The 13,110-nt window shown below is 38.1% G+C and overlaps 1 protein-coding gene across 6 annotated transcripts in view; it reads right to left on the reverse strand.

The window, feature by feature from the left end:
* CALCRL (calcitonin receptor like receptor) overlaps nucleotides 1–13,110 on the reverse strand; it is a 93,775-nt gene that overhangs the window by 17,709 nt on the left and 62,956 nt on the right. For all 6 annotated transcript variants that reach the window (XM_008172781.4, XM_008172783.4, XM_065561989.1 and 3 more), the window contains 4 exons: nucleotides 9,933–10,059; nucleotides 7,989–8,142; nucleotides 6,022–6,082; nucleotides 5,847–5,913 (listed from right to left, as the gene is read on the reverse strand). In XM_008172781.4, coding sequence (XP_008171003.1) covers nucleotides 5,847–5,913; nucleotides 6,022–6,082; nucleotides 7,989–8,142; nucleotides 9,933–10,059 — 409 coding nt within the window. The remainder of the gene's footprint in view (nucleotides 1–5,846; nucleotides 5,914–6,021; nucleotides 6,083–7,988; nucleotides 8,143–9,932; nucleotides 10,060–13,110) is intronic.

Below are 13,110 nucleotides of genomic sequence, written 5' to 3' on the forward strand. Positions count from 1 at the left end.
TGAAGTCAATGAGAATTTGGGTTCCTCTTTACCTCTCCCAGTAAAACCTTTTCTTGCTAATATTTCAATATGTTTCAAAGTGAATGAACAAACCACTTGTGGTCTAGTTTACAAGCATGTGCCCTAAATCTAATTAATTAATAAGTGTGCAAATAAACCATTAGAAGATGCAAGTGTGACAAATATATAACTGTTTATTATTGTTGTTTATTTATTTGTGGTAGTGTCACAGACATGGAAGATGAGATGGTTCCTTCCCTGAAGAGCTCACAGTATAAGCACAGCCAGGTAGACAAACAAACGAAGTCAGAGAAGAGGATAAAACTGACAACTTTGCATTGAATTTTCATGTATCATTGTATAATGGCAGCAGTTGTCTAATCTCAGACATGTTGTAAGGTAATGACTCTCCTTCCTGCCTATGGGATAAGTCCTTTTAAAGACAGCAATACCTCTGGCTGAGGGCACTTGCCTCCAAATAGTAGCCTCATTGGCCAAACCATTGATTAACTTCCCTTGTATGAAGTTGTTTAGGGACAAAAGGAGCTTTCCAATCTTAGTTCTCTAAATTGGTATTTTTCCCCCCTGAAGAAGAGACATCAAGTTAATCACCACCCGAGACTCATGGGTGAGGTCTGTATGGCAATCCCATCTCTCTGAACAAGAATGAGAGGCTGACTGGTGCAGATAGCCATTACCAGTATAGGATCCCATATTTAAGAACTTGGTCTAGATATAGTCTTTAACAGCGTGGGGAGATGCAGAAGATCTCCCGGCAGGTGTACCAATGCAAAGAATAGGGGAAGGTGCCAGTACAAGTAAATGCCCTCCTTTCTACAACAAGCAGGACTTCCTCCTCTAGGGTATAGATCTTTTTTGTCTCACTATAATAAAGTTGTGACCTGGTTAGCAACCCTGTATACAACAGCATTCCTGTCACGTAAATAATGGACTCATGATAAACAGCTGTTTATGGTTCCAGCAACATGGTATTAGGTGGATGTGCTATGTTATTTATATTCCACTTATGAGCTATTTAAATCAATTTAATAGGAAATTGCTTTACATAGGAAACTTCTGCATGAGTTTCTGCTGGAAACTAGCAACTACCTTTTAGCTTTGTTTAGGCAATCAAGGTCTTCTGATTCTTTCTCAAGGGATTTATTTAGGTTTCAGGCAGCCTACCATCCTCATCTAACTTCCTATTGTACATTCCAACAATATGTCCTTCCTTCATTGCTAATTTTAAGCTCTCTCACACTTAGATCTATTACTTTAATACAAAATGGTTCTCTGAAACTTGTAGTTTACATATCTGTGAAGCTTTGGGAATTTGACTGAATTAGCACAAAATATTTTTAATGCAGATCTTCAGCTTGAAGATTAATTAAACAGCAAATTAACAAAAGTTAAAGGTGAGTAGCTCATAACAGAACTATTTCATTCATAAAATCTTATTCGTGTTTATATTTCATTTTTTAAAATAGAACATGCCACTTTCCCACCATAAACACATTCACACAATTTGCAAGGCTAACTAGTGCAGATATTAGAACAAATGAATCAAATAAATGAGTTTAGTGATGTGGCAAAGTAGAGTGCAGACCCGAGAAAAGGAGCAGCAGAAATATGCAGTAATCTCTTTTGCCAGGAATAGAGACTTTTTCCAAAATGCTAAAACTGAGAGATTGTGATGGCCTGATTTCTTACCAAAATAGCAAAAGCAGGTCCTGATTCAGGAAATTACTTTAGCACATGCAAAATTTTAAGCACGGATAGTCCCATTGTCATCAATGTGACTACTCACATGTATATTTCAGAGTAGCAGCCGTGTTAGTCTGTTAGTCTGTATCTTCTTTTCACATGTATATATGTATTATGGTAATAACTACAAGACCCAACTGAGTTTGGAGTCCCATTGGGCTAGGTACAGTGAAAACTCATAGGAAGAAATAGTCCCTGCCTCACAGAGTTTACCCAAGTCAAGTCAGACAAAGGTTGGGAGGGGAAATAGATGTACATAGAGGGGAAATGACTTGCCCAAGGTCACACAGCAAGTCAGTGGCAAAGGTAGAAACTTAAGGTTGGTCTCATGAGTTTCAGTCCAGTGCCCCATCCATCGGACCATACTGCCTCTCATGTTAAAGTTACATACCTTGCTGAATCTACCTTGTCTTGTTAGCTACCTTGCCGAATTGTGGTCTTCAGTCTTATTTAAAGAACTGTCAAGGAAAAAATACACTAAACTATTGTAACATATTCCTACTTATAGAGTGGTAGAAATAATTTTAAAATCTGTCCTTTTCAGTGGCAGAAATAAAAACTTCAGCATAGAAAAAAACATTTGTTAATATAGCTGAAGTCAAAACTGCTTTTACTTAAATTAAAATACCACTGCTGTTCTTTTTTTTCCATTCTGATCTATGATTCTCCTCAATTGGAGAAACTGACATCGGCCTCCATTTCCCCATTCCCCTGCTAGTTCTTTATTCATGACTCTTTAGGCAAACATTTGCAACTCACTGGGCAACTGGAGACAACCCCAGTCAAGATACAAATAGATAGCTGCTCCTTTCTTGGGCCTAGATTTGATCACAATTACATAATAACATGGCTTCTAAAAGCATTCTTGTTAACTTCATGGAGGATGGGACTTTCAAAGCAGCCTAAGGGAGTTAGGAACCCATTTCCCATTGACTCCTCCTCTGAAAATCCCAGCTGGGGTCTTTAAGATGTTGCTCCTACAAGGAGAAAAAACACTTTCCCCTAGTTATCTTGTTTATAGTTTAATATTGTTGCTTACAGTTGTACTAAAGCAGGTCATGCTTAGTTAAGTGTGGAAATTGGATTGGCAGTCAAACTTCTTCAGCCATGAGGGTTCTGCTTATACAGCCAAAGCACATGCATTTAGTCTTCCGTTTTATCCCTGACTTGTCTTTTTTTAATCAATGTATAACATCTAACTATTATCAGGATGGAAAAGTACAGTAACCCTTTCAAAAAGGATCTCTTTCATTCGCACATGTCATGGGCAAGATTTACAACCCTGTTCAGTTTTCATCATCTCTGCATCCATATTTTTTTCCTGCCTCAGTGCCCAGGAAACATATACTGAGAGTAAGAGCCACATTTTCAACTTCCTTTTCATTAAACATTCATGCAGGAATATTAAAGTTGTACAAATATTTAAATAAATAAAAACAGCTGGACATAGAGATTTACAAGACTCAAACACATTGTGCGCCTGATATTGCTGTCATTGAAATCAAAGGGCATTTTTATTGTTGACTTTGATGGGAACAATGCTGGGCAGTTTGGGCCTGACCCAGAGTCCACTGAAATCAATGGGATTCTTGCCATTGCTTTCAATAGGCTTTGGATCAGGTACTTTGTGCCTGTGTATCTTTGATATTGATTGGTTGGAGGTGTGGGGAGGAAGGAAGATATGAAATTTGGCAAATGAGGCCAGACCCTGCAAGGTGTGCTAGTTTTCATGAAATTCAGAGCTCAAATGTGTAAACTAAGAAAGATACAAATGACATCTCAGCCTTAGCACTGACAGCATAGTGACGTATGTGACATCTCTGGGACTAGACAATTTTGGATTAAAGAAATAGTAGCATATTAATATAAAATAGAGTAGCATGCATTTTCTGGCCCTATTGAAGTAAATGGCAAAACTCCTACTGATGTTAATTGAGCTGGGATCTCACCCTCTGTATATGTTGGGGAGAGGAAAGGTTAGATGGATTTAGAACTGGTTTTCAGACTAGAGGAAATACTAGAGCCCAAGTACTTTCAAGTCACAACATCTACAGGTATGGAAGACCTGATTGTCAGGGTAGAGGGAGGCAGGATACAGGGAATCTCTTCAGGGGTCCCTGCCCCACTGGTCACGGATCACAGTTCCAGAGGAACACATTGTGCTTCATTATGGAGAGGGTTTGGAGTGGGACAAAGACAAGGGATTCTCAACTACATTAATTCACTAGCTAATCACCCTGTAAAGGGGGCATGAGTATCTATGTACCCCATGGACCTCCTCAGCAAACATTTCTCAAAAGCTAAGATAATAGGCTGCGCAATGGGTTCAGGATTCTGCCCTAGGAGGATGTGGAGAGGGGAGAAGAAATCCTATTTTCTTATTTTAGTTGGCAGAAAACTGAGATTAAATGTAGGCAGAGCAGGTAACAATGTCTAGATATAATTTCCATTGACTCTAGTGGGTATTGAATCAGGGCCACTGTTGGATCCAGCCCACAGTTAAAGTGGGACCAATGTTTCCATTCTAAGGGATAATTTTCAGTTGTTTATAATATTATAATATTTTCAATCTTTTTTCCTTTCTGGCTGAAATCTGTCAGATTCATTCTTAGTCTAGGAGAGAAAGTTTTCTGGAATGTTGGAGTCAAAAAGGTTCAGTCATTTTCATGGAGAAAAGTGACAAATTGCATTTTCCCCAGTATAATTTTTTTTGTACCAGTCAGTGAGAGCTGGGTCCCTAATGCTGGATATTGAGTTTATGTCCTGCAGTAATTTCATGAAAGTAATTGTGATGTCATGCATTTGTGACACTGAAGTGGGAATTTAAAGTGGTTATAATATGAGAACAAATGGCTTCAAAGCAGGCATCAAAAGAAGGAGAGAGACTGTGAATGTCTAGAACCTCCCTCTACTTTGCATAAATATCTTTGATGATTATCAAAAAAAGAATAAACAAATAAACAAATAAACAAATAAATAAATAAAACAATGCATTAAAAGTAAATGGATTTAGAGGGTGAGATTTTCAGACATGCTCAGTGTCAGTCTAGTGAAATCAATTGCAAAACTCCCCTAGACTTCAGTGGGAGCAGACTTACAAAAAAGCACTCAGTGTTGGCCTATTTAAATATGCCAGCTTTTTGTTGGTCTTTTCTGTATGAAAGTCTCTACATTACAAAATTTGAACAAAATTTGAACAAAGGCCCAGGCCAAACCAGCTAATAACAAAGCGAATAAACTGGTCATGATAAGCATTAAAGGTTCAGTCACTGACGCACTTCATTAACATTATGAGGCATCACCAACTGGTTGGAGATAGCCAGTGGCCCACACATTCTGTCTTCTGTACAAAGATGACATGCAAATAGAAACAATTTCAACCTCAGGGGCAACTTTGAACTATTTACCAAAATATTGTTCAATTTATAAATTTTTAATAAAACTGCCTTGTGTGAATTGGAAAGTGATAGGAAAAATTAAAGTCGGTGTGTTTTTACATGCTAATTTTGCTGAGTTCAGCCAGTCCAAGTTTTCTGATTATCTTTTACTAAAGGGAATTATTTTAATGTGTACAGTCATTGACATGTTAAGGTTAATTTATAAAATGATACCACCAATGGATAACAATTTAGCAGACCTTTTATATGCATTTTTCATAGTTATTAATTGCCAAGATAGCTGTGCTTGTATATGTATATATAAAATAGAAAATCTTTCTTTAATCATAGAATAGAATCATAGACTATCAGGGTTGGAAGGGACCTCAGGAGGTCTTCTAGTCCAACCCCCTGCTCAAAGCAGGACCAATCCCTAACTAAATCATCCAATTTTTTGCCCCAGCTTGAAAACTCTGTAGCTGAGGGCTGTAACATACTCTATCCTGTTGATTGGATACAGAAGGGGACCCGTAATATACATTCGCTGGTGTTTTGCACTTAAACCATTAGTGAATCTGTCCTCTTGTCTTCACAGTCACACCATTTTTGTGGTGAGAGATATTGACCCTACCAATTCTGTAAAAAGACTAGGAACAATCAGGAAATTGACAAGAAAAAACAAATGATCATATGAAAAACACCTACCACTAAAGCAGCACAAATAGGCCCATGGATAATGTACAGCAGATGAGTTTCAGAACTGATCCAGCAGCTGTGGAGAAAAATGGAAAGAATAACCATTTGGGCTTTTGATTAATTACCATCTCTCTTTGAAAGAAAATGTTACATTTTTAGAAACAAAAGCTGAGATTTTACTTACTTGTCATTGAAATACATACTTCTTGCTACAGCGTGTATGCAGGCAGGGATCAATGGGAATCCTGAGAACAGCAAATTTATAAATCAGCCTAATTCAAAGATTAATTCTGTCATTAATTCTGTTAAAATGACAATCGGGAAGTGTTAAACATAATGAACCTAATTTCATCCTGCATGCCTAGGGTGACCAGATAGCAAGTGTAAAAAATCAGGACAGAGGGTGGGAGGTAATAGGTGCACAGATATACATGATTTCAGGTACTTTTTGATTTGAATGAGATTTTTCCAGAGTAAGGCCTAATGTAGCAAGCATCTGTGTTGAAAAATCTAATCCTGAGTAATAGTGCAGCAAGTAAGGCTCCAATCCAGCAAAACATTTAAGCAAGTGAGTCGACCCATTGACTTTGTAAAATTAAGCACATGCTTAAAGCTCTGCTGGATGAAAGCCCTGAGTAGGAAGACAGATTGAAAATTTAAAATCAGACCAGGTAAGTTAATGTAACAACATTTTTCATCTATTGTTTTCATTCTCACACTGGAAAATTAATGCTCATTTTTAGGCATGTTTCTTTACATTAGTGTAATTCTGTGCAGATTGCTAGACAAGCCCCCTCTAATTCACTAGTGTTTTTGTACATACAGCAGTATGAACAGCCATGCAATTGTACTGGTTATGTTTTGCTTGTTTTCTGTGTGTTTTGTTGGTTTCTAGTACATGGAAAATAACTAGGAAACAAATATTTGCATCAGCCTTGGGAATCTTATATTTTTTCACTTCAACCATGCTATGTGTTGCAAAACCATATAGCACTATACAGCAAAACATCATTTGATTTGCTCCAATGTCTGTCCTGTCATATGGAAATGTAGTCCAGTGTGTTGTATTATTAGGAAATTTGTACTTGTCTATATAAATAAATCTTATGTCAAATCGTAAACAAAAAGGCATTTTAAAAAAGTACAACTCCAACCATACTGACATTTTCCAGACTGAAAGCTATATTAATGCTTAATGGAATATGCATAAAAGTTCACAGTCTCAACAGGGTTAATTAAAATGCCTCTAGAATAATTTTTATATGTACTTGAGTATATAAAAATAAAACTACCAGAAAAGAGGTTTAAAATACTTTATTGAATCCCTAATTACCTACATTTTGAACAGTGATTTTTGGTGCCGAATCTGAGACAACATAAAAGGGCCTGATTTTCAGAAACTGCTGAGCACCTATGCTCTCAAAATCAGGTCTCTTGAATGTGTCTCAAGATGAGCAACCAAAAGCTGAAGCGTACAAAATCACTAGTCACTTCAGAAAATTTCGGCCTAAAAGCTTTGTGAAAATACAGCCAGAAGCCTGAGACCTGACTTTTGTGAAAGTGCTATCCCACACTGCCTTAATCTGTCATGTTCAGTTTGTGGTCTTTGGTATTGTTCTTTACGTAAGCTCTTTACCTACAGTAATTCTCTATTTGCTTTGTGAGAAATACAAGTCAAGCGGAACCTCTGGAAAAATAAATGCTTGGCCTTCCCCAATTCAGTTTTGACCCTCCTCCACCCTAGGCATGGTGAGACGTCTCTGAAAACAAACCTTCATTCCTGTATAAACATCTTCAAAATGAGAAACAATGAATAATTACTTCTTATTGTCTCTTCATAATAAGAGGCGTTTTTCTTTATGCAAAGGAGGAGTCACTTCCTGACTTCTCCAGTACATAATCTGTCTTTTAGCAAAGACAGAGGTATATGCAAAAAGCTGTGCGAAAACAGTAAGGACATATTGAATTTCAGAGAAACAAAATTGATCTGATACACATTGCTGAAATACTTGCGTACACAGTATTAGTTTTATAGATTTAAACTAAAAATGATGGTTTCGCCCTCCTCCCCTGCCCGCCCCCCAAAAAACTCTTGAGGCAGCAGCAGTTTGTTTTTTGTTTTTAAAGAGAACAATTTATGGAATTACATACCCCAGCCGAGAAGATAATACCACATCAGGTGTTGTTTCTCTGCAAAGACAGCCACCACAATGAGAGTATGCAGATAAATGCCTTCACAGAGCATCCAGAAGTAATGGCAACCGATTAAATACAAGTAAATGAACTGATAGACTTTGCAACTAAGCTGTGGAAAAAAACAAAGAATACAGCTTGAATAATTCGTTTGCAATGGTTCCAGAGAGATTCAATGGCAAGAGGGAAGCATTACTTATTTCGTCACTCTGCTTTGCTATGAATTTTGCTTTGCTATGTGATATTCATAAGGCAGTACTCAAATTGTGACATCCAGATGACTCCACAAAGGAGACTGTAGTTTTATTAGCTGACTTGATTTTTGGGATGGAGGCTGAAGGCCTCCAGCATCATGGAGAACATGGTGGGCATAGGGAAATTTTTTTTAAAGTTTTCCCCTCAGAGGATCCTCATGTTGCTAACACTGATGTAAATTCATCAATGCAGATAAATAAAGATTCCTTAAATCTTTGTGAAAAGTATCTGATGGTAAGTAATATCTTTGGGCAGAAGATCCTTTGATTAGGCCACATTATCCTCTCAGTTACACCAGCAACTCCAGTGGAAATAGTGCATGCACTCTCCTCGGTGAAAGGAGATTCACCTCCTTAATAGCTCTTAGGATATTTAGACTTTTGCCCCAGTCCTCTCTACAAAACTTAATCCTATACTCCAGAACTAAACCAAGAGTCTAATAGGGTTTAATTTTCCTCTCACAGTTTTGCACTGGTCTACTTCTACTAAGCTACACCAATGTGAATGCTATCAAAATCAGGCCCATGCACATGTTTCCTGCTGTAACCTTACAAAGCCAAGTTCCCCAACACCAGTCTGAATCTGGATCATTCCTCTAAAGACATTGAAGTTGCACCAGTGCAAGCGTGTGACAGGAAAGCCAGTCACTATCTATGAATTTATTTTTATTTAGTTCTGAAGCATAATCTTAAATTCTTTTGAAATAGTCCAGGCAAAATCCTAAATGTTTTAGAAACCAGTACCTCTCCTGTTCACTGGAAAAAAAACATCTAAGCTTGGATTCATGGGACTGCTCAGAATAATCATTCCCTTGATAAGCTAAGCAGGCAGCAGCACATGACAGAACTATTTTAATTTATAGCTAGCCTTAGAGTAAATACCAGAAATATTATAACTAAGACCACCCAGCAGAAAAAAAGGTATCTACTGTATGCTAACCAGTAAATTCTCTAGTTGTTACTGCTAAGGAGTGAAATGCAAGGTTAAACAATATTGTACCTGACTATATTTAAATTAAAATATTTTTGAGTATTGAAAATGACCAGGACTTTTTATGTAAGTGTTCAAAAATGAACAAGGGCTCCACAATCTAGTCCTCGCTACATAAGCCTCGCTAACTGCCCTGCATTCCCATGAGATAGTGAAGTGTTATTATCCAACTTTAAAGAAGGGGGGCAGGGTGGAACAAAAGCCCCCCAAAAAGCAAATAACAGAGGCAAGTTTAGAACTCAAGACTTCTTTATTACCAACCCCAGGACAAATTCATCCCGGGTATAACTTCATTTAAATCATTCTTCCAGATCATAATACTTTCCTGACATTGTTTTAGTATTGTGTAAGAATACAAGAGATCTATTTGCATGACACACAATACCAAACTGAAATCAGAAATGTAGTCCAATACTATCTATTTAATAAAGATCCATGTGATTTTGAACTCCCCTGCCCTCACAAACCCTAGCTGGCCAAACTGACCAGACATCTGTTGCATTATTTAAAAATGAATAAATTCTTACTGCAATTCAAAAATGTTAGCTTTGATAGACATGATGTCATGAACTAATGATATCTAATTTATTAATATTTTCCATCACTAAATTTCTTTCCACACAAATCAACAGTGCAGCCAAATCCACTTTCACTTACTGGATTAGTTGCAACTAACTGCTGGTTGTTGGCAACTGCCGCCAGCCAAATTATTGTTACGATGGAGTTGCAAACAAAAGAGAAAAACAGATTTTTATGTAGGGTGATCCTTTGGCAACTCAAGCTCCTAGAAAAGAGAGACAAGAGCAAATTAATACATATGAGTTCTCAGCCTCATATTAACTATTCTGCCAACTCATTTTAAAATAATAAATTTAATATTGTGAAAGGTAAAGATTTTCTTTATCCTTGATTTTATTTCTATTTGGCTGTATAATGCAGACCAAGTGCAACAAGTTTTATTATGCTTATAAGAAAAGGACTTGCTTTGGAGCAATTGGCTCAAAAAGGTCTGGGAAAATATGTTTACTTACTATTGCAAGGTGATATTTTATTCCATGCCAAATTATTTTTAAAAGTGTATGCCCCACCAATTATTTTCATACACAGGAATATAGCATTTACTAAGGAATTGGTCCATCTAATCCAGTATCCTTGTTCAGAGTCACACAGCAAGTCCATGTTGTTGCAGAGACAGGAATAGAACCTAGGCCTCGTGACCATCAGGCTCTCCCCCTCTCTCCTAGAGCCAGGGGCCTGTGAATGTGTGAAAAGGGAGAGAATCACCACAATAAGAATCTCCACCTCTTGCACCCTCAGTGCAGGAGCTGAGCATAATGGGAGTCCTAGTACTACAGGAGTGCAAAGACTCTGTACAGGGTGAGCACCACTCTTAGCACTAGCGTCTACAAAAGATGTAGAGGAAGGGTTGCGGCCTTCGGGAAAAGTGTCACTGGAAGTCCAGGAAGCTCTACAGTGGCCTAAAACTACATCTACACTTACAGTGGCTTGTAGAGTACTGGGTGCTACACCTGTAGCTTCATGCTGCAGTGAAAGTCTCTGGCAGCAGGGAAAGGCTCTGGCAATAGTGTGGAATTGTGGCTACACGCTGCAGTACAGCCCTATCCATCTACCCTCCTTTTATTGGGAGGACAGTAGTGTTAATTGACCGAGAGAAATTCTAACTAAAAAAGGAAAATCTATCACGAACAACTCCAATTACTCGTCACTGTTGTGGAGGCCAGACATCAATTCACGCCAGTGAGTGCCAAGTCTGAATGCATCAGGAAAGGGGGGGGAAAACCCCCACTGTCTAGTCTTTACAAACAGCACACCCAGAAAAACTAAAATCTGGACAAATATTGCTCAATATTTGAGCCAGGAAGATGATACAGATTAATATAATAATGTTTTCATAGCAATGTATTTACAGTATCTTTACAAGTGTTGAGGTGCAGTGATCGGCAATCCGTTGAAGACATGCGAGACATAGGAAGAAAGGTAAAAGCAAAGTAGAAAGTCACCAGTATGGTTAGATAGGTGTATTTTATGCCTGTTCAAGTCATACTGTAAAGATCTGCATTATAAAATTATGATTATGTGTTCACAATTTTTGCTCAGACACCAGAAGGGAGTATGAAGCTTCCCACAGGTAAACAGAGCTGACCATAGAGGAACCCAGGCCAGTTAAGGTTAAGTCTACATGTGTGGTGACAGAATATAGACGCTGTAAGTCCAGCGAGCATGGGTATAAATAGCAGTGTAGACAGTGAGGCACAACATAGGCAAGTAGAACAGAGTAGAATGCCCTACATGACTGAACCCTAGGGTATATACCCTACACATCTCTCTACGGTGCCTCCACATTCTATGCTGCTATTTTTAGCAGCGTAGTGTCTTGCTGCCAGAGCCTTTCACCACTACAGTGAAAGGCTCCGGCAGTAGGAAAAGGCTCTAGAAGGGTAAAGGCAGTGGAGAATGGCTCTGGCACCTCCCTACTGGAGCCTTTCACTACTGCATGTTGCTACACACCACAGTGGACACAGCCTGCCTTTCACTGTGGTGTGTAGCTGCATGTTGCTGCAAGTGTAGACAAGGCTAGTCATTAAGGACCAGATTGTGGAGCCCTTGTTCAAACTGAGTACCACCTTACTCCACATGCAGTCTCAATGAAGTCAATGGGACTAAACTTGAGGAGCAAGCCGCAATTCACACAAGGAAGGAAGTTAGAATCTGGCCCCAATGATTGGCAAAGGTTAATCTTCTGAAAAAAATATAGATAGAAAATGCACAAATCACACAATGCAGCGATGAATATGAATTAAGTAGAAAATTATATTCTATTAGGTCTTCTCTGGATATAATTTTGTTTTTGTCTTTGGGGTTTAATTCCTGAAGAACATGCAGGTTTGACTATGGATGTATATAGAAATGACTCCAGACTAGAACTAATAGTTATATGCAAAATGAGTCATGAACAACTCCGGGACTCTGTGTCTGCTTATTGTCAAGACCTCAATGCACAGGCAAGGAAAAAAAACGTACAACTTATGAGGCCATCTGTCAGGGTCATCCAACAGCTGTTCCTGTTGAATATTCAGCACACCCACCCACATCCCTGCGCCCTCCCCCACCCATGCATGAAAGGAACATAGGATAAGAAACAAGAAAGCAAGACTGCTGACATTTAAAAAGGAAGAAAAGACTCTTTCAGCAATAAATAGGATTCCTTCCTAATCCTCTACCCCTCCGCACCCCTTCTCCACACTGTTTTTGTTACTGATATAATGACCTTTAATAATTCCTTCTCATATTATGATCTAAGTGTCATTTAAGGGTCTATCACTAGGCTTACCCTCATGAAATAACATTTGGTTTGCATTGATCTATGGCACTCCATGAAATACATTTCTCTGATGTCTGTGGATAAGAAATACAGGGTAACATTTTCAAAAGTCCCTAAATGATTTTAGGTCCCTAAAGGATCAGATTTTTAAAGGTATTTATGCCCCTAAAGAAGCAGACAGGTGTCTCTTGCGATTATTAAAAGAATTTAAATGAGTTGGGCCTTTGACTTTCAATGGGAATTAAGTACCTAACTTCCTTAGGAGCTTTTTTTTAAAAAAAATCCAGAAGGAATCTGCCTTTTAAAGGTGCTAAAATACCCTTGTAAATCTGGCCCTTTGAAAGCCTAGGTTCCATTAACTTTCAATGGGATTTATGCTCGTAAATGCCTACAGCACTCTTCAAAATGGGATTTAAGCATTTTGAAAATTTTACCCAATATGACATATACAGGATCAGGCAGTATCTCTGAAAATAGTCTTCCTGCTTCATA

This window comes from Chrysemys picta, chromosome 11 (genome assembly GCF_011386835.1).
Source record: "Chrysemys picta bellii isolate R12L10 chromosome 11, ASM1138683v2, whole genome shotgun sequence".
In the NCBI taxonomy this organism is placed as follows: domain Eukaryota; kingdom Metazoa; phylum Chordata; order Testudines; family Emydidae; genus Chrysemys; species Chrysemys picta.